Source organism: Canis lupus, chromosome 2, assembly GCF_003254725.2.
Source record: "Canis lupus dingo isolate Sandy chromosome 2, ASM325472v2, whole genome shotgun sequence".
Classification (NCBI taxonomy): domain Eukaryota; kingdom Metazoa; phylum Chordata; class Mammalia; order Carnivora; family Canidae; genus Canis; species Canis lupus.
This window is the reverse complement of record NC_064244.1, coordinates 67,979,006-67,999,587: the sequence shown is the minus strand read 5'-3', so window position 1 is coordinate 67,999,587 and position 20,582 is coordinate 67,979,006. Positions and strand designations below refer to the sequence as shown.

At 54.4% G+C, this 20,582-nt stretch overlaps 2 protein-coding genes and 1 long non-coding RNA gene across 9 annotated transcripts in view; 1 reads left to right on the top strand and 2 right to left on the bottom strand.

The window, feature by feature from the left end:
• The window catches only part of PEF1 (penta-EF-hand domain containing 1), a 17,240-nt gene extending 16,777 nt beyond the window's left edge, over positions 1-463 (bottom strand). Inside the window, exon 1 of one of the 2 annotated variants that reach the window (XM_049105139.1) lies at positions 307-463. In XM_049105139.1, coding sequence (XP_048961096.1) covers positions 307-330 — 24 coding nt within the window. In that variant the 5' untranslated portion in view covers positions 331-463. The remainder of the gene's footprint in view (positions 1-306) is intronic. The other variant, XM_025448060.3, reaches the window with a different exon arrangement.
• LOC118354132 (uncharacterized) overlaps positions 1-20,582 on the top strand; it is a 21,099-nt gene extending 517 nt beyond the window's left edge. Inside the window, exons 2-3 of the long non-coding RNA XR_004814143.2 lie at positions 12,632-12,769; positions 15,597-20,582. This is a non-coding gene — a long non-coding RNA (uncharacterized LOC118354132). The remainder of the gene's footprint in view (positions 1-12,631; positions 12,770-15,596) is intronic.
• The window catches only part of COL16A1 (collagen type XVI alpha 1 chain), a 49,092-nt gene continuing 35,356 nt past the window's right edge, over positions 6,847-20,582 (bottom strand). For all 6 annotated transcript variants that reach the window (XM_025448051.3, XM_025448055.3, XM_025448056.3 and 3 more), the window contains 19 exons: positions 20,504-20,548; positions 20,308-20,361; positions 19,946-19,981; positions 19,542-19,604; positions 17,265-17,336; positions 17,048-17,101; positions 16,435-16,479; positions 16,182-16,226; positions 15,805-15,858; positions 15,311-15,364; positions 13,217-13,267; positions 12,789-12,878; positions 11,372-11,407; positions 10,571-10,615; positions 9,497-9,685; positions 9,068-9,134; positions 8,163-8,339; positions 7,882-7,959; positions 6,847-7,185 (listed from right to left, as the gene is read on the bottom strand). In XM_025448051.3, the coding sequence (XP_025303836.3) occupies positions 6,983-7,185; positions 7,882-7,959; positions 8,163-8,339; positions 9,068-9,134; positions 9,497-9,685; positions 10,571-10,615; positions 11,372-11,407; positions 12,789-12,878; positions 13,217-13,267; positions 15,311-15,364; positions 15,805-15,858; positions 16,182-16,226; positions 16,435-16,479; positions 17,048-17,101; positions 17,265-17,336; positions 19,542-19,604; positions 19,946-19,981; positions 20,308-20,361; positions 20,504-20,548 (1,458 nt within the window). In that variant the 3' untranslated portion in view covers positions 6,847-6,982. The remainder of the gene's footprint in view (positions 7,186-7,881; positions 7,960-8,162; positions 8,340-9,067; positions 9,135-9,496; positions 9,686-10,570; positions 10,616-11,371; positions 11,408-12,788; positions 12,879-13,216; positions 13,268-15,310; positions 15,365-15,804; positions 15,859-16,181; positions 16,227-16,434; positions 16,480-17,047; positions 17,102-17,264; positions 17,337-19,541; positions 19,605-19,945; positions 19,982-20,307; positions 20,362-20,503; positions 20,549-20,582) is intronic.

Here is a 20,582-nt window from a genome sequence, read left to right as displayed (position 1 = left end):
GCAGCCCCCCGGGAGCCCCGAGGAGGTAATCAGAGCCTCGCCTGATTACGTGGGGTCCAAGGTCCCCAAATCCTCACGGGCGCGACGTCAGAGGGGGCGCGACGCGACCTCCCAGACCCGCAGTCCTGCGTGACGTGAGACAGGCGCGACCGAGCAGCCTTTCGCCTTCCCTGGCGCGCGAGACCTCGCCGACGCCGGCCTCCGCGTAGGAAGGGCGCGGAGAACGCCCGGACAAGGCGAGGCGGCGCCTGGGCCTGGACTCGGCGAAGCCCCTACCTGGAATCGCCCGCCCCCCCGCACACTCACCTGCCCGTACGGGTAGCTGGCCATGGCGACTCGACGTCACACGTCGGCGAGGGGCGGGGCTTCCCGGCCCTAAGCCTGCCCCGCCCGGGCCGGGGGTGGGCCCGCTTGTGATTGGGTGGCCGCCGCCGTCAATCCTGGACGCCGGGACCGACGGAAGTGACGTTCTAGGGCGGTGGTCGGGTGCCTGGGGAGAGGCCGGGGTGCTAAGGAAGGCGTGAGGGTTTCCGGAAACCCTGCCAGCCTGCGGGCGGGGCCGTTCTTCCCTTTCCTGCCCTGGCGTGGCCTCCGGGGCTGCTCAGGCCCGGGTATTCAGCGAGAAACTGGAGTCGGGTGTTGCGGCGGTGGCCATGTTTTAACCTGGCAAATGGGGCGCCTGGTAGCGGGTGCTTGCAGTCGTCACGGGAAGTTTCCGCCCGCGCCCGCCGGAGGAGGGCCCGGGCGGTTGCCGTGACGACCGGAACAGACAGAGGCCTCCTGGACAGGGGGGAGGCAACGGCGGGAGTACCTCGCTCTAATGTCAGGACACCACGTGCCAGTTAGTAGCTTTGGAGTGAGACCCGTGGTCTTTGGGGAGGAAAACCCCCGGCCACCAGAGTGGGAGGAAAATTAGATCATCTGGGCTCTCTTCGTAAAACAGCGATACTGTGGTCCGGAGAGGCAGCGACTTGCCCTGGTTCACAGTGGGCGGGGGCAGAGGTGGCCTAGAGCTGCTGTCAGTGGTTACCCGGTTCTCAGCGGGGAGGTCTGGACTGTTCCCCCAAGTCAGTCCAGTTCTGTCACTGAGTGACCACGTAGAGTCATGTACTTGCTTGCTCGTGGTTCAGGCTCTGCACTTGTTTGCATGCTTACTTGACTAAGGGGTTAAGCTCTTACACGTGGGCATAGGTATGTGGTTTTTCTTGTCCTATCCCATGTACCTAGGAGAGTGCCTGGCACGGTTTTGTTTTTTTTTTTTTTTTTAATCGATAAGTGAATAAGGTGTTACGAGGTGTTATCCATTCCAGACCATCTATCTATCTATCTAGCCAGGCACTTTCCAAAATCACTGTGCTCATCATGCTACCTGCTGGCTGGACAGAGGCTACAACGACTCCATCTGCACCTACAAAAAAGGCCCAACGTCTTCATTCTGGCCCTCGAGACCTTTCACATATGACCCAACTTCACCTTGGCATTTGGTATTGTTACTGTGCTATATTCCAGCCAGCCTCATGTAAGGGTTCTCTTTGTTATTTTCCTCAAAACGTATTCCCCTCTTTTATCCCAGAAAATTCACCCAGTCTCTCAGGCCAAAACCTAAGACTGTTCTAGTGTGGCCTCTGTCTCTCCAAATGTTTTCCCACCTCCATTTGCTCGACTTCAAAAGTAGACCCACATCTGCTCTTTTCTCCCTGTTTGCGCTATCACCGTAGTCCAAGACTCTGTCATGTGTGGCCTGGATCATTGCAGTAGCCTCCCAATCAATGTCCCTGCTTTTGTTCTTTCTCCTATTTTCTTCATGGAGCAGCCAAAATGCTTGTCTTAAATGTAGATTGGGTCATGTCACTCCTGGGTTTACTTTCCTTCCCATAACTCTTAAATAAAATCTAAACTCAGCCTTCTGACCTTCATGGCCTTGCCTGTATCTCCAGCCTCACTTCCTGTCCCTGCTGTCCCCCTCAATTCACTCCAGCCATGCTGGCCTGGTCTCCACACCTGGAACTGAGCTCATTCCCACCTACAGATTTTTGGATTAGCTCTTCCCTCTTCCTGGAATGCTCTTCACTGGCTGGCGGCTCCTTGTCATCCAGGTTCTGGTTCAAATATCACCTCCTTGGGTGGTAGTGGCGGGTGAGGGGGTGGTTCTGGACACCACATCTAAAGTAGCATTGCTTCCCCACATTCTAGTCATCTATCATATTACAATATTTCATTTTTTCAAAAAAAAACTCACTTTTTCATATTACAGTATTTCATTTTTTTCATAGTACTTGTCACTACTTGAATTTTCTTAAAGTTTACTTGTATATTGTAGGATTGTCCTCTTATTCACTCCTGTACCCCAGTACCTAGAATAGTGTCTGGCATGAATTTAATAAATGTTATTAGGTATCACCATCATCATCATCATTATTGTCATCATCATTGTAGTCCTGTATTGAATAATTAATAGGTGCCTGATGTAGTGCTAAATACAATGCTGTTTCATTTCTAGCGGAGTGCTTTGAGATAGATTTTACTATTCATTTATGAGGAGCTGAGGCAGACAGAGGCTAAGTGACTTCCCTACTAGCAGAAAGATAAATGGAGAGGTTAGGATTTGAACCCAAGTCCACCTCTTTTAACTACTCAGTAGTTTAACTACGTAGTAGTCTTGTCTTTACCACTGTAATCCCCCTACCCAGTCCAAACAAACAAAAAACAGGTAGAATTGAATTACAGAATCTCAGAGGAAGAAGTTCTAATATCTGGGCTGAAGGTCAAGGGGTATTTGCTGGGAGAGAGAATAGGTGACACCTGGACTGCAAACGGGGGTCATGCAATGCACATTTTATTCCACAAATATTTTAACCCTATTGAGTTCCCACCCCTTGCCAGGCTCTGTTCTAGGTGCTGAGGATTAAATTTCTGTGAAGATCTCACACCCCTAGCCCCTCTACCCAGCAAAGGGACTCTTAGGAGAATGTTCTGTTGGATGTCTGTACTCTTTGGGGGCAAGAGCATCTAAGTCATCTCTCAGGCACTGAGACTAGCCGGAGCCAATGTCCAGGGCTGTGCCTCTGAGGAGCTGGGGCAGGCCCAGGTGTGTTTATTTTGGAGCAGGCTGGATAACACAGAGATCAGGAATTCCAGAGCCTGAAAAACAGTCAACTGATTTCCAAAATCTCAACTACCTGAGGCAGACAGAGGTGGGTGGGGAAGTTCCTGTTATTGTTTCAGCTTTAGCCAAAGGGGAAAACTTGGATTCCAGCCCTTTTTAGAGGATAGAACACTTCCCTGAGTTCATGGAAACCCTGTGGTTGATTCTTTAGAGGTGAGGCAGAGCTTGGTAATGGAAGGCCCATCCACTGGAAAATACTGTCTCCCCTAGGGACACATCATTCCCCCCAAGCTTCCTGGCTCAGCTCCAAGCTCCAGTATTGCTTACTGAGAAGGAATACCAATGACCACCTAATTATTGTGGAATTAATTCTCTTTGATTTCAACTAGATCCATTTCTGAAATTTAAACTGCAGTTGGATGCTGTGGATGAGAGGTTGATTTGCAGCAGCTTTCCACAGAACCAGCAGAAAAACGAGAATAACAGACGTGGCATGTTGGCCACACTCTCCTTCTGTTATGGGATCATACAGAGAATACATTGATATATTCTATTCCCATAAATTATCCAAGACCAAAACAAAAAGAACTAGTCTTATAAGGGGTTAACAGGCCACATGTGAAGGAAGCGGCTAGATTCTGTTGAATTCTGGTGACCTGGGAAACTATGATGACAAAAGGGAAGATTTAAATTCCAGAAGACATCAGATCCGGGGTTTTTCTCTGCAGAATAAACATGCAGCAGCCTTTTTTCCCTCTTATAGAGCAGAGGGTTTTTCAAATTAAGGATCCTCCAATCCCTTTTTCACTTTACCATCAGTGAACTCCCCAGCAGGCAAACCTGACCCAACACCCCACCCCCTTGTATAAAATCCTTGCCTCCCACTGTCTGCCCTGCTCGCATTCCACATTCCAGCCACCAGCAGCACTGTCCCCTGCACCGTGCCCTTGTCACTCAGCAGGCCATGCTTAACCACCTCTGGACCTTGGCACGTGGTATTCCCTCCGGCTCCATTGATCTGTGTCTAGACGAGGTTAGGTCCCTCGGCCCTACGCTCCCATGGTGCCTGCTACTGCCCCACCATCCCACTTTATTTGTAATTGCTTGTTTAACTCCCTGCTCTCTCTGTAGACACTGTTGGTGCAGGGGGCCAGATATGTCTTGTTTGCCTCTGACTCTCCAGAGCCTAGGACAGTTTCTGGCACAAAGTAGTGAGAGAAAAACAGACTCCTCGAGTTAGATTTTGCTAATCTGAATGAGCTGTATGCTGCCTTTAAAAGCCTGGACTCTCATGCAGCCCATGTGGCTCAGCGGTTTAGTACCTGCCTTCGGCCCAGGGTGTGATCCTGAAGACTTGGGATCGAGTCCCATGTCAGGCTCCCTGCATGGAGCCTGCTTCTCCCTCTGCCTGTGTCTCTGCCTCTCTCTCTCAATCTCTCATGAATAAATAATAAAATAATAGAAAAAATAAAAGCCTGCTGCTAAGACATGAAGGCCAAAGAATAACAGGGCAAGAATGTGAGAAAACTGACTGAAGCTTGTGCCCCTCCTTCCTTTCTCTTCAGTTTACCCAGCTCCTGAATTTATGAGCAAAATCCATGGATTTTTTGCTGACCACAGTAACAGAAGAGACTATAAAATTCAGCTTTCCATCTGGTTCTTCATGGTCCAAGAAAATACAGTAATTCCAAACTCCAGGGAGACAAGCACTCAAATCATGAAAGCCTAAACCAGCCTGTTGTAGACTCTCCTAAGAGTAGCATGAAATGTGACTCAGGAAGAAAAGTGAAGAAAGCATCATTTACTGTGTACCGATTGGTTCCCTGGTGGCCCTCAAAGGGTAGGAGTTTGATGCTTCCCCATAGTGAGATTCCCCTCTGGCCTTCAAAGCCAACCCGCTCAGTCCAACAGCTGGTCCTAGCTTCTCTCTCTACTCCCGCCAATGTGCTCCTTATCATGAGGCCAATCGCCAGCTACCACTTTGCAAACTGGGGCCCAGAGTGGAAGCTGGCCTTCCGATAGGAATGCTTTAACATCTGTCCTCCTCCACTGTCCAAAACTGGCTGCTACTTCGGTGCAAAGATGATGCGTTTGCTTTTTAATGTTTTATGTTAGAAGGGGAGTTAACGGAAAATTGCTGATGAGGGACAAACTCAGAATCGGCGCCCCGTTGATCTAAAAGCATCACGTGAGGCACTCGGGCGTGCTTGGGCCTCTGCCTGATGTCATTCCCCTGGCCACTGGTACGCCTCTTCTCCTGGCAGGAAGAAAATAGGGCAAAGGTTCTGAGAAGCCATCAGTAGACTGGTCTCTTGGTATTCGGGGCCCAACTGAAGAAGGAGATTTTCAGAACTGTGCTAGTAATACCAGCTCTGGAGAGATGACAGCCAGTTTGAAGGCTTCAGGCAGTCTGGATAAGCATCTAGACTCTGGGTGCATTTCTGAGTCTGCTCTGTGATCCCTTTGAAGTTTATCCAACTTGAATAAACCTTCTAGAAAGCTGGGGCCAATAAAAAGGCTTTCTTTAGAAGTCCCTCTGGATGTGCCCTGTTGCTTTCTCACAGGGCAGCCAGCCCATCAGGACAAGAGATGTGAAAAGGACAGACGGAAGAGGCTTGAGACGGAATGTTTCCATAATATTCAACTTGCTGTCTTTTTTTTTTTTTTTTTTCCTTTTCTTCCTGGCCTTTTTATATATGGAGGAGACAGGAGATAGATCACCAAATTCCCAGTGGCCTTTGACGACTTCGAGCTTAGATCTGATCATGGCTTGCCTGTGACCCCTTTGCACATATGCAAACTGTTTCTAAAGGCCGAGGCTAAGATGTGCAGGAAAAGCACCAAAAACATTAGATGAACAAAGTTTAACAAAAGACGCCATTTGCAGTCCAGGAGAGCTGGTGACAGGGCCATGCAATGGCACAGGCAAAAAGTTCCATTTCATTTCCTGGAGAAGCAGTCCCTGGTTGCCTAGGCTGGGAGCTGAAGCCTATCTTTCCTGTTTGCACAGACGTTTTAATCACAGAATTACTGGAGCAGCAAGAAGGGACTGCACGCTTGGAGATGCAGCCAGGCAGGTGAATACACCTCGGGGCTAGGTGGCGTTTCCCCAGGTGCAGCCTGAATTGGCTCTGGGCCACTCTCAAGAAGTAACTAGGGTGGGCAGCCCCCGTGGCTCAGTGGTTTAGCGCCGCCTACAGCTCAGGGCGTGATCCTGGAGACCCCAGGATCAAGTCCCAGGTCGGGCTCCCTGCATGGAGCCTGCTTCTCCCTCTGCCTGTGTCTCTGCCTCTCTCTCTCTCCTCTCTGTGTATTCTCATGAATAAATAAATAAAATTAAAAAAAAAAAAAGTAACCAGGGAGGATGGGGTACCAAACACCAGTTTCTCTAGGGAAGCAACCAGGAAGGGGCCTTTATGAGCCATAAGCAGGGTCTTCAAACCTGCTTTTGGCTCATTTATGGGAACAAGCTGAGTGATGCCCCTTCTCTGACTTTGAGAAGTGTGCCACGGAGGGCAAGACACAAGTTCCGCAGAGGACTGAAGCAGGACTCAGAAGCATCTAGAGAGGGGAGCTGAGCTGTGGGCATCCTATACAGCAGCATACCCCAGCTCCGCTGGTTGACCACAGACATGAAAGGCCCTTTTTTTTTTTTTTAACTCTAGGAATAAATGACAGAGGGGTATGACAGAGAGGCAGTGGCAGCACCAGAGAACCCCCACTGGAAGTGGGGTTGCAGGTAGTTTTGTTCATTTATTGATAAAAAAATATTAATAGCAATTCAGAAAAACAAAACATTCACAACCCATCACAGAGTCCTGTAAGTTTCAGCCATATGTTCCCAATGGAGTCCTTCATCTGACGGAGCTGGTGGTTTCAGCCGAAAGGCCCCTTCATGTTCTTCATGGGTGGGTACTGCTGCTCCATTGGCATGGCTCCAAAGCAGTCAGAGGGGTTACAGTGGCCAGCCTTGCCCGGCTGGCCCATGGGACCTGGGGGCCCAGGGATGCCAGGAATGCCTTGCTGGCCCATTGGTCCAGTGGCACCCATCTTGCCATACCCTGGAGGGCCTTGAGGACCTAGGGAGGGAAGAGTCAGAGGAGGAACATCAGGAGACCCAGGTGGCAAGAAAAGAAGAAACCATGGTCATGGTAAATAATACTTTACATTTGATAAATATTTGTCAGGTTACAACGGGTTTAACGTGAAGACTTGATCTGATCCCCATGATAATTTAACAATAACAACAATATTATTGGCTAGTTTTATTGGGAGCTGCCATGTGCCAGGCACAAGGCGAGTGCTTTTGATGCATAAGTCAATGAATCTTCACAACGATTCTGTGAGACAGAAACTATCATCTCATTTTGTAGATGAGGACAGAGAGATGAGGCTGAGAGACATTGCCCATGTGGTAAGCAGTGAAGCTAGGTCTCAGAGCCAGGCCAGCAGGCTTTGGTCACTTCTCTTTTGTCTCTACAGCCTGACTTAGTGACCTCATCAAGGTCAGACAGCCAGGATGATGCCGAGCAGGACTTGAGCTCACATCCCCGGGCCCCACCATATCCGACTGTCTTCCCCTATGTCCTTGCTAGCCTAGTTTAGGACTTGAGGATGGACCCTGGGTCTTCCGCTCCCTTCCTTCAAACACCTGGCATTACTGTAAATGTTGGCTGATAGGCCTGTGCTATTTGAGGTTCTCCATAACTATATTGTGTTGCAAAACAGATCTCAGCTGCTCAAGATTCATGCTCTCAAATTCTGGCTCTTCCTACCTGGCGGGCCGGGGAGACCATTTTCTCCTGCAATGCCGATACCAATGTCCCCTTTTTCACCTTTGGTACCGGGCAATCCTGGGACAAAAGAAATAAAATAAGTCCTATTCCTGAGCAGAAAAATGACACAGCCGGTCAGATTAGTTGAAACACACACACACACACACACACACACACACACACACACACAAATCAGACTCACAATAGACCTCATGCATGCTCATGCCTGCCCCCAAAGAGTCCCCCATGCACTTTGGGAACTGGGGTGGGGGCAGAGCTACCTCTCATGCCTGGCACGCCCTGCCGTCCTTCCCTGCCAATCTGGCCAGGAAGTCCGGGTGATCCCGGAGCGCCTGGCCGGCCTGGGGCACCGTCCTTCCCCGGGGGCCCTGGTCGTCCTGGAGCTGCGGCCATCTCCATGGGGAACTGCATCCTGGAGGTGTAGTAAGCCATCCTCTCTGTAAGGAAGGATGGAGACAGGTCACATGGTGCCCCAGGGGCCTCAGACGGGCACAGATAGGCTACCAGCCTAGAGTCCAAACAGCCATTCTTCAATGGGGAGTCAGAGCGAGGAACTCTGGGGCTGATCTCCTGAGTGGCCTCCCATGCCCTCGCCTCCACCTTCCTGTGCACGGTGGTCCTTCGGCAGCACAGACCTGACGGCGGCCTCCCTCTTGTCCCACACCCTCATTAGTCCACCACTGGCTTCACAATAGAGTCCAGACTCCTTGCCCGGCATTCAAGGTCTGCTTCCCAAGCAAGATGGCCAGCCCCATCAGGACAGGGTCCATGTTCTCCCCAGGCCCTAGCATGGCAAGGTTGGATGAACAAATGTACAGGAAAAATGCTTAAAAGTGAAACCACACCAGCTATCTCATGGTTGCCGCTCGCCCCTCTATTTAGAGCTCACTGCACGCGGACTCGTTTGATTTCAATTTTCTTGTCTGTCTCCTTTGCTCCAGTGGGGGCTCGCGGAGCACGGGGGGAATCATTTTATCTCTGAACAGAGCAGGTGATAAGGTAGGTCTGACGTCTAATTGAACATATGCCTGGAAACGGAGGGGGGGTGGTGGGGGGTGACTGGAGAGGGGAATAGAGCTTTAAGGGAAAGGAGGCCAGGGCAGGGCGGAGAAACAGCTGGGAAGGGCCAGCAGCACCCACTGCCACCCAGCCAGCTGCCAATTACCATCAAACATTTTAATGATCTCTTGTCTGATGAACCTCTTGATTTCATCATAATTCACCATGTCTCCCTGAGGAAAAGGAAGAAAACCTGCCTCAATTATACTTCCAAGCCTGGTGCTCTACCCCTGGGAATACTTTACGGAGATAAAGGATAAGGAGGGGAACAAAGCTGCTAGGAGCCTCCCACAGATACTTAATCCAAGGTCCTAACCCCCAGGAAATGGTGCAAAACGTTTTGTGGAGCAGCTCGTTTTTCTGGGGAACGGACTCCCAAACCTCCCCACTCTTCCACACGCCATTAAGAACCACTGATACGGGAGTCATGCTCCTTCCCTCAGAGGGCCAACAGGAGCTTCCAGAATGGTCCCAGCTCCGCCCTGCGTGCCTGCTCTGCGGCACGGTGCCCATGATTGCTGGCCTTCCCTCTTACCATGGAGCCAGGCACCCCGGGCAATCCTGGGCTCCCTGCAGGCCCCGGAGATCCAGGGTGGCCCCTCTCTCCTGCAGGACCTGGTGGCCCAACAGGCCCCATGGAGCCACTCTTGCCAGGCCCACCAGGCATGCCAGCTCTTCCCTTCTCTCCTGCCTGGCCCTTCTGTCCTGAAGGTCCTGGATCACCCTACAAAGACAGGAAGTCACATCCAGCATTGCCAAGTACTATCTAGTCTACTTCATGATGTCTCAGCAATCAGCCCGCCTACTTCCATCCCCCATCCTGGCCCCTGGCGACTTCCCCTGACTGTGGCCGCAGCATCCTGACAAGTTGCCCCACCTCACTGCCCCCAGAGCGGCCCTCTTGAAAAGACAGCTTTCATGCTTAGACATTCTGAAGGTTCCCGGCTGCCCTCAGGATAAACCCTGATTCCTTGGCCAGACATTCCAGATCATTCATAATGTGGTCCCAATCACCTCTTCTCCAGGCCCACCTCCCTGGCCCTGTACCTGCAGCCACGCCTCACAGGTTAGAACTTGCCTTCGGCCACACACCTTAGCCCTCCTGGCCTGGAATGCCCTTCCCCTCCTTCCACCCGGTGCACTCCTCCCGCTCAGCTAAAATGCTCCTGTACTTTGCCCTGCCTCCCTGACTTGCCAGGCTGAGGTGAGTGCTGTATCTAATCTGTAAAGCCTGCCATGCCCTAGCATAAGTGCGACTGGACTAAGTGAGCAGCTATTGTTCAGAGACCTCGGTTTGCCCAAGGCTGGGACAGAGGGCCTGGAATCTACGTTAGATCAAGCAGATGCTTGCAGCCTGAGTGGATCAATCAATCAACTGGTCAGTGAATGAATGGACTTGAGATTTCCATCCTCCCAATCATAGCTAAGAAATAGGCCCATGTGAGAAGCTTTTAGAGATGAGGTTGCTCCAAGTTTTGAGTTCTGCCCACGATTTTCTTCCTGTCTACTGACCTTCCTGTGTCTCCTCTCCATGGCTACAGTCAGAGCTTGGAACAGGCCTTCATCACTCATGAGTTTTTCCCCTCAAAACCAGCCATTGCCCACTCACCTTTGGACCAGGGGGTCCATAGAGTCCCTGTTTTCCAGGGGGTCCCTAGAGGAAAGCAAATGTCAGGGGTCAAGTCTGGGCAGCATCTCCAAGCCATTCTGGGGAGGTAGGTGCCATGAAAGGACCACCTTCCACAGCCGTAGGGCCTGGAGCTGTATCCAGCTAGGCTCTGGGTGAGGAAGGACACCAGCCTCCTCTCTGTTGGTTGACAGCTAGAAGGGAGAACAATGTCCCCCAGGGCATGGCCTTGTGTGATCATATTGGTTGGGTCCCTTGTCACAAACAAAAAGAGGTGAGAAGTCAGAGTGAAAGGGCCAGTCCATGGCATATTGGAAGCCCTTCCAAGAGCTGGGGCCCAGGAAATGTTTGTTTGGAGTCTACTACCACCACCACCTCATCACCACCACCATCACCACCACCATCACCACCACCACCACCACCACCACCACCACCACCACCACCACCAGCACCACCACCATCACCACCACCACCACCACCACCACCATCACCACCACCACCATCACCACCACCACTACCACTACCACTACCATCATCACCATCAGCTTTCTTTGGCCAGGTACACAGTCAAAAAATAGGGAAGAACAAGTGTCATGCATCCTTCTCCCCAGCCCCCAATCCTTCTCCCCAACGCAGCAAGGGCCACCAAACTCCTGCATATCTGTCTGGAGGGAGTCTGTGCATTCAGGGAGTGTTCACTGAGTGAACAAAGAGGGGTGAGGGCTAGGCTAGGAACAAGCAGCAGCATCCCCCAGGGAAAGGAGGAGCCCAGCACGACAGTACCTCTTTGCCAGCTGCACCATCTGCCCCAGGTTCACCCTGTGGAGTAGAGAGCGGTAGACATATGATTGGCACTAACCCAGCATGGCATCACCTGCCTCCCCCTGCCCACCACCCGCACTGAGCCCTGTGCCACCAAGAGACCACAGTTCTCCAGCCCTCACCCTGAGACACTTGGGGCACAGGCCATGGAAACCTAGACATCCTCCCTCCCTCCACTCCAATCTCTCCCAGAGCCCCAGCCAACAGCCCCAGCTGCCCCCTGAATGAGCTGTACGAAGAAAGAGCACACTGCATGCTCCTTGCTCCTGGCTTGAGGTCCCAGGCTCTTGCAGGATCCCTAGCTCTGAGTTTATGTTACATGTTTGCCGAACAGAGGCAGTAATTGTGAACCTCTGTCCTCAGTGAGGTTCCAGGGCAGCCTGAGCCTGTTCCCTCCCCAGGACAGGACAGGTTGTATCTTGGGCCCAGCCTGCTTCTGGTGAGATGAGAGAGGGCCAGAAGGTTGGAGGGACCTGCCTGCCCTGGGGCCATGGCAAGAATCAGAGTGTGTAGGTGAGATTCCACCTTCTTGGCAGATGGGCCAACTATCACCCCTGTACCAGCCCCAGGGTCATGGCTACAGCTCCAGAAGAGAACACCCTGACCTGGGGGCCAGGAGATCTGGGTTCCTGCCTCAGTTTCCCCAGGAGACTTAATCCCTAAGACTGGCTGGCAATCCATCCATCTGATGTTGGTCACTTGTCTGGAACTTTTGAAAGAGGGCATATTGCAGAGTGGCTAAGGACGTAGGTTTTGGAATCAGGCAGGCTCTTCGGCTCACTAGCTGTGCAATTCCCCCACCACCTACTTAACCTTGTTGAGCTTTGGTTTCCTCATCTGTAAAATGGGGACAATCAGATCTACTAAATAGGGTTGCAGTAGAGATTAAATGACAAAATGTCAAGCGCTTAGGTCACCGTTCAGCACACAGTCAGTGACCAATATATGACAGCTCTTGGTATTAAGCGCCAACTGAGACCAGGAGTGGTTTGGGTTGCCGAGAGGGCTGCGGTAATGGCACTGCATTTCTGGTCCCTGGCATTTAGATTCTCGGGGGTTGCTAGCAAGCTCCCCCAGGGAGGGGGCAGGGGCAGAATGGGCGCCAGCTCTCCCTTGCCTGACACCTGGTCAAGGGATTGGCACAAGTGGTGCGTGGTCAGAGGCGGTGGCCTGGTGCATACTTGGCAAGCACTGGCTGGCAGGGCTTGTCCTTTCTTCCAGATATGATGTGATCCTCAGGCACAAGCTCTGTGCTGCCATCTTCCATGCTAACAACCTCTCCTTCCCTGGAGGCCCTGGACAAGCAGCGCTGTGCTCCAGTGACCAAGCCAACTGGCCCTTTATCCTTGGGGCTGTGCAGTAAGATGTGGGGTCTTACCGGGGGGCCAGGGTGTCCAGGGGGGCCAGGCTGGCCTGGAAGCCCTAGAAGGCCCCTTTCTCCAGTGGCTCCCCGATCTCCTTTTAGGCCCTGAAGAGAAAGGGGGTGGGTGGTGAAGGGGATGGGAGAGGCAGCAGTGAACCCCACACAGCAGAGGCAGGTGTCATTGTGTGCCTGGGACCATGCCCCCAACCCTCAGGCCCTCCAGGGCAGGGGAGCGCTGCTTGAACCTGACATAGGGCCCCATGATGGCCTCTGGCCCCCTTCAAAGGCATTTACCACGTGCCACTTGGGGAGACCCAGGAGGCAGGAGAGGCTGAAGCCAGGAAGGAGGGGGGTGGACACAAACTGTTCTCCCCACTCCCCTCTGTGCAAGGACCCCCAGCCTGACTCCCAGGAAGGAGGGGTGCGGGGAACATGTCACTCACCATTGCAGAGATCCCGGCAGGACCTGGCTGGCCTGGAGGCCCTGGAGGCCCCTAAAGATAGATGAACTCAGTGGGCTGGAAAGAGTCCTGGGGAACAAGGCCCCCCAGGAAGCAAGCGAGGGACCAATAGACCTTAAACCTCAGTGGCTCCGTCCTCCTCCCTAAACCCTCCTTCCCTCTGCTCTTGCCCTCAAGCTTCTACCGAAAGATCTGTGCTGGAGCTGACACCTAGGAAGGTCCCTGAGCTCACAGGACGGAGAGGATGATCTGGGAGCCAAGGGCAGAGGGCAAAGGCCTGAAGGTTAACTATGTGCGCCTGTGGTCTTCCGAGGCACCCCACTTCCTCCTGTTCTGTGGGAGAAGTAAAGAGCAGGAGCTGGGGGCTGCATAGCAGGGGCTCAACCCCAGCCCCAGAGACCAAACAGATAAGCCCAGGCCTCAGCCACTGGGCCTCCCTGGTCCCTTACTCTGCTGCCACTGGAGGGCAGTGGGACTCAACACGCAGGGGTGCTCGACCCTGCTGGGCTGGGGTGGTGCCTGAATGTGGTCCCCATCTCTGAATCACAGCTCATATGCCAGCCCCCTGCTGAGAGCTGTGCCTTCTCTGAAACCCAGGGCATGCAGACCGCTCTCTCAGCCTGCCCCTCCACGCTCCCAGTTGGAAAGTTCTGGAGGCATGGACTCTACTCATTGCTAGACTTCTGGGGCAGAACTGTCCAGCGTTGGGACTAGCACAGAGCAGGGGCTGAGGCTGGACAGAGAGAAGTGAGGGGGGAACCTTGTGCCCCCTTTCCCCAGCCCCCAGTGAGTCTGTGATGGGCTCACAATTCAGAGCGTGCAGTTCCTTTCATCTATAATGTGAGCGGGGAGTAGGCTAGACCCGGGGTCCCCAAGCCAGGGCCTCTGGATCCCTCATACACACGGTGATGAGGACCTGAGAGCTCCTCTTTTTGGTCATGAACTATTTTTAACATTTCCAGAAGCCTCTCAGAAACTGTAGATCTGCCACAACAGGCCTGCAATCAAACGCGAGTGTTTCCTTTGCTCAGGAACCCCATCAGCGTGGGGCCGTCACACTGATCAAAGGCGCCCATGGGCAGCCATCTCTGTTACTGAGGAGCAAATTCAGACGGGGAAACTCATTATTGCTTAATAACTGTCCTCTCCAAGTTGTCTTACCTCTGTAAGTGCGCCACCCACGCAGCTGGCCACCCGCCTACACGCGCACACAGAAGGAGGCTCCCCGCCCCTCCCCCACGCGGGTTGTCAGCACGTCCTCCAAACACGGCCCCTCTGCCTGCGGCCACCACTCCGTGCCAACCACCGACCACCGCGACCACCCCCACCACACCATCCCTCCGGACAGCTCAGCTTCCAGGCTGCCACCTGCACCCCTCCCCTCCTGATCACACCTCCAAGGTCCCAGGTCTGCACTAGGTCCTCTGCAAGCACAGCTTTCCGGCTCCCACTCAGGCCCTTCTCAAACTCCACTCCAGCCACCCTGACCTTGGGGCTCCCCCCACCCACCAGGCCCCTCCCTGCCTCAGGCTCTTTGCGTCAGTAGCCACCCTCCCAGCCCTCCCTTCCGCCTGGACACTCTTCCCCAGACTGCTAGACAGATGGCTCCTTTTGTCATTCAGGCCTTGGCTCAAATGCCACTTCTGCAGTAAAGGTGCCTCTAAAGGCGCCTCCCAGGCCCTCCCTGAGACATCACATCCCTGCCTGATGCTTGTGCATTAATCTGTTTGTTTGTTATGCCAGTGCGGAAGCTCTGGGATCAGGGGACCTTGTCGATCTCGCTCACTGCCTTTAGCCCCATGCTTGGAACTGTGCCTGGCATGGAGCAGGTGCTCAATTATTGCTCATTGAATAGCTGAATGATCTCTGTTTGATAAGTAAACTCAAAATGTGCCCAGAAAAGAAGAAAATGGCAAAAAGCCTGGGCACCACTGGATTAGGTGGGTCCGAAGCCCCTTACTGCGCTACAGGGCTGCTCCTGGGGCCAGTGCTCTCAGGCCATCACTGGCTCGCCCACCCCAGCCCCAACAGAATCCTAACTCTCATAAAGGCAGAGGCAAGAACGCTTTAACTCACAATGTGGCCTGGGGGGCCGGGTCTTCCCTGAGGTCCCATGGCACCAGGCTCACCCTGTAGGAACCAGGAAAAAAAAGCGACAGGGAAGCAGACTTAAACACACTGGGGATGTTAGGTAGGACAAGGCTGAACAGAGCAAGCGGACTGCCAACAGAGACACTGAGCTGGGTCCCGGGCCCCAGGCCCACACTTTCCAGGGCCCACCTTGGCCCCTGAGTATTGTTGGAGAGACAGACCTGAGCCCCCAGCCTGAGAGGGCCAGGCCCGTTTTTTTTTTTTTTTCCAGGCCCTGTTTTTAGACGAGTGACCCAACAGCCTGCAGTTGCAGGAGCGAAGAGGTGAGGAGGAAGAAGGTGAAGGTGTGCAGTTTGGGGCAAACCTCCCCCAGAAGGCCCTAGGAGAGAAGGCAGCATCGGCCAGTGAGTGGGAGGGGAGTGGCTGCGTCCAGGCCTCGGCAGAGCCCACAGTCAGCTTGTGCTCAACTCAGCCCTTACCTCTGCTCCGGGCCGACCACTGCTGCCTGGGGGACCCGGTTTCCCACAGTCACCCTGGAAGAGAGAGGGCCAGCTGGAGCGCCACAGACCTCTGCTGGTCTCCTCCGGCCTCATGTTGACCCCACATCCGAGGAGTCCTGCTCCCTGCCCCGCCTCCAGCCAGCAGCACCCCCGATGCCCTCAGGCTGGTGGACGGCGAGGCCTGACCCAATCTGCTGGCACTGTGGTCTCAGGAGGCTCGGACGCAGGGATGGCATCTCAGCCAAGGCTCAGTGGCACGGGCACTCCTGCAAGGAGCATAACCCCCATATCTGCCTGGGGTCAGGCCTTGAGGAGAGCTGAGAACACCTGCTCGGCAGAAGTCACCAGGCCCTCACCTTTGGTCCTGGGAGGCCAGGGTGTCCTGTTTTTCCCTTGAAGCCCTGGAAGAAAAAGTGGAAGCTGCTACGGCCCTCGTCTCAAGCAGAGGCCACTTCCCTTGCCTCCTTCATCAGGTTGAACAAATCAGACCCCTCCAAAATCCTAACATGGTCCTCAGAGGATCTGGACTTGAGCTGCCCCACCCACCAAGGAGAGCTCACACCTGCTCAGCTTTGGGACTTCCCAGCTCCTCCTTGCAGCTCAACTTACCGGGGGTCCCATGAGTCCGGGGGGGCCAGCGGGACCAGGGTCCCCCTAGAGAAAAGACAGGATGCCCACTCATTCACCACTGCCTTCCTTCTCTCCAGGCCCCACCTCCACCCCCAGGATAGAGGGAATGTCACAGGAGGTGGAGGGAAGAATCTTGAGCCCGGATCGGCCTCTGACTGGCTGTGGACCCTCAGTGAATCTCACTTCTCTCTAGAATCCCAATTTTTCTTCTTTGGGGACAGAATGGTGTAGATCTTGATGCTCTGCCCTTCGCGACTCCCCATCCCTTTCAGATGCCCCAGCAAAACCAGATCCAAGGAGCCAGGGTGATTCCAGTCTTTCCGTATCTGCAGCCTACTCTTCCTGACACCCAGCCTAGTATCTTTAGCTGCCTGGGCTTCTGGATGTCGATCCACTCCCTTGGCTGTCTGCCTTTGGTGAGACCCAGCTCATCCAACCTGGTTAAGGCCACCAGGAGAACTGAAGAACCCAGGGGCTCTGGTGCCATCAGAGCAGTGGGGCGAGAAGCAGATGGAAGGAAGGCAGCTCATCTGGGTTCTGTTGACTTTGGCTCTTGGAAGAGGAAGAAGGAAAGGGGTACCTATCATCTCACCCTCAAGCCAGGCTTGCCGTCCTTCCCATCCAGACCATCCAGGCCAGCAGGGCCCTAGAAAGAGGAAAAAGGCATATCTGCATACTTGTGCTGGAGCCCTAGGAGGCAAGAGGCCTGACCAAGCCCTTTCACCCTATCCACCCCTCACCCAACTCCCGCCCCAACTAAGCACGCACATGCACCCCTATGCACACATGCACACAGCTCACATGCTCACCTGAATCCCAGGAGATCCTGGTGGCCCAGGGGGACCAGGCATGCCTGGTGGGCCTCGAATCCCTTCACTGCCCTGGAAAGAAGCCCACCCCACAACAAAGTCAGCAGGGCCTCGTCCCGCTGGGTGCTGGGCATTGGGACAAGGCACTGGGCACTGGGTTCTGATGATTACCGGAAATCAGGACAGCTGGTTTCCAGCCCCACTTCTGTTCTGGCCTAACTGGATATACTCCACAGCACTCCCCAGGAGGATCTGTCTTCATCTGCAAAGCAGCCCCCTTCCCACACTGTTCCACGAGGAAGGGACAGAGCCTATTCAGTCTAGCATCTTCTTCGGGTTTGATTCAGAGACTCAATGGGTGCTCAACTAAAGGCACACATTCAGTTCACGTCGGTCCCAACATCCCAAGCACTATATAGCCTCTGATCTTTCCAGATGAAAAAAAGGTGGCCCCTGTCCTCAAGAAGCTCACAGTCACTTTCAGAAGAGGGAGCGGCTCACTCCGGCCAGGGGTCAGGGAAAGTATCACAGAAGCATCACCAGACACTAGACTCTGAAGCATAGCTGGGATTTGGACAAGTTGGGGAAGGACAAAAGGGCAAGCCAGAGGGAACTTCAGAGAAGGATACAGATTTGGAAGTGGTCATTTGCCTGGGGGGCCCATGTGAGGGATGGGGTGGGAGGTAAGGCCGGAGAAAGGTAGGGCCTAAATGGGGGGCATGCCCTGAACACTGTGCTAGACTCTATCTAACAGACCAGTGCTTTTCAAACTGTACTTCTCAGAGCCCTTGACGTTCCTGGAGGAGCGTCAGAGATGGGTGCATGAAGTGGGACCCCAGAGAGTGGACCCAAACCCCTTGCCCCTGCCTTAGCCAGAGCGGCTCCACTCGTGTCTGTTTTATACATTGAAGGTTCACGTGAGCTCCTGTGTGATGAAAGGGCCCGGGGACTTCAAAATAAAGTCTGGGAACCACTGCTCCAGGTACTGGGGAGCCACCGACTGTTCAAAGCAGGGAAATGATGAGAATCAACGTGTGAACTAGAATGTTTACTGGAGAAGGGAGGGGGCAGCTTGGTGTGGAGGGCTGCCACGTAGCCTAGTGGAAAGGGAGTGGCTGCTCTGGTGCAGTGGCTGAGGACCCGCCAAGGGGAAATGATCCAGCTAGAGACCCCCTCCATGGGGGGTGGGGAGGAGAGTCCCCTGTGGCATTGCAATGCCACCAGCTACCAGGAGGGGTCAGCACAGCCCCAGAAAATGTCAGTCCCATGGGGCGTGGAGTGGGGAACCCCTGGCCAGGGGTTTGGGATTCTCTGCAGTGAACAGCCTAAGGAGAGCAGGCAAGGACTGGGGCACGGAGCCAGCCCGGAAGGCTCTGGACAGGGGCTGCCACCTGGGTCCTCCACAAAGAGCCACCACCACCTCCACCATGACTGATAGGTGCAGGCTCTGGGGAGGCAGGGAGGCACACCCAGCCTCTCTGGGCCTCATGGCCTCACCAGGACAGTGAGAAGTTAGACCAGGGTGGCCCTTTTGCAAGTCCCTTCTAGCTCTGACAGCTATGCTATGAGTGTTTTCCGACGAAAGAGGCTCCACCCATGGTTGCAGGTCTCCTGCCTCTCCCCTTGGGTCATGAGCCCCCCACCCCAAGCTTAGAAGTTCATTTCGGGCCTCATTATACTACCCAGGCATCACATCTGGGGAGCCCAGAGGCTGGGCAGAGACAGGAATGTCAGCCCCCAGACCAAGGCAGAGCTAGTCTCCAAACGAGCAAGTCAAACCCAGGGGCAGCTGGTGTGGGGGCTCCCCAGGCTGCCTGACCCTTGTCACCAGCTCACGGGCCATGCCTGCCCTCTCTGGGCCCTTGGAGACAATCTGAGCAGGTTCTATGCCTGTTGTTGTCAGACCTGGAAGGTGAATGGCCAGAGCTGCTCTGGCTTCAGGGCTTAGGGGCTTAGGGAGTTTGGGTTTGCAGTCTGGATGTGCTTCCCTACTCCCTGCAGCTCCTCCTCCTTGCCCTGGAGACAAAGCCAGCCCACTGTGCTCTAGTCACCTCCTCTCACACGCCTCCCTGCGCCCCACTGCGTCCTCCCCAGCCCCTGCTCCCAGCAGGCATCCTGGGCTTAGCTGCCATCCTAGGGCCACTGGTCTGTTGCCCTGTAGTAGACATAACTGAGAGTCAGTCCTTGAATTTCCAAAGGCCTGATAGTGTGTGGGATGGGGCATGGTTGCTGCATGGCTCAGATTTGTGCCTGTGGAGGACTTGGGGTCCTGCTCACCTTCTCTGCTTGGGGGCCGGGTGGGCCAGGCGCTCCAGCCTTGCCTGGGAATCCAGGGGGACCCTATATCAACAAAGGAGCGGATGAGAATGAGAGTGGGGCAGGAGGGACAGCTCCCCTTCCTTCTTCCTCCAGGTCAGCTTCACTGCAGTTAAAGTGAAGCATTTTGACTTCCTAGAAACACCACCTAGGAGCGTTTCTGCTGGCTGGCCTGCTGCACCAGGGCCCACCCAGGAGGCTCTGCCCTCCAGGTCCTGGCTCCTGGAATCAGGCCTGGCCACCCAGGCCGTTCCTCCCATGCCTCTTCCCTCCCCAGGCCCATCTCCGTCCAGCCTGGCCTGGTCAGGCCTGCCCCTCCCAAATAGGATCACATCAGACAGAGCTGGCTTTGTGTTCTCACTCACCGGTGGGCCGGGAAAGCCTGGCTGGCCTTGAAATCCCTAGGGGGAAGAAGCAAGGGACAGTTTGCCACGCCGCCCACTCTCTCCCTCCTGGCTGCCCAGATGGAAAGAGTGACAGGGTGAGGAGGCTGCCTTGAGCCCTGGGGCCTAGCCCCTCCACTCCGCCCAAGATGACCAGCTGGTGAAACACTAGTCACGAGGTGGGAGGTTACAACTCAAGGACGGGTGAGGGCTGGAGGCTAGAGCTGGTCACCCCTCCACACGTGACGGGGGCCACCAGGGAGAGGACCCAGCCCCTCCTCTGTGCCCACCCCCCGGCCCTCCCCCACTGTCAGGACAGCCAGCTACGTCCTGCGGTCACTCACCTGGTCACCCTTCTCTCCCGAGTTCCCTTGGGGTCCTCGCTCTCCTCGGGGACCCTGTCACCACAGAAAACAATGCAGCTGGAACCCAGTCTTTCTTCCCTTCGACCCCAGGGCTGGACCAGGACAAGGAGTCCCCATGTCCACAGTCCCATGTCCACAGTCCCCATGTCCACAGTCCACAGTCCCCTTCACTCACCGCTGGGCCTGCGGGACCTGGGAGACCTTCAGATCCTGGTGGGCCCTGAGCAGACGAAGAGCAGAATCAGGCATTCTGA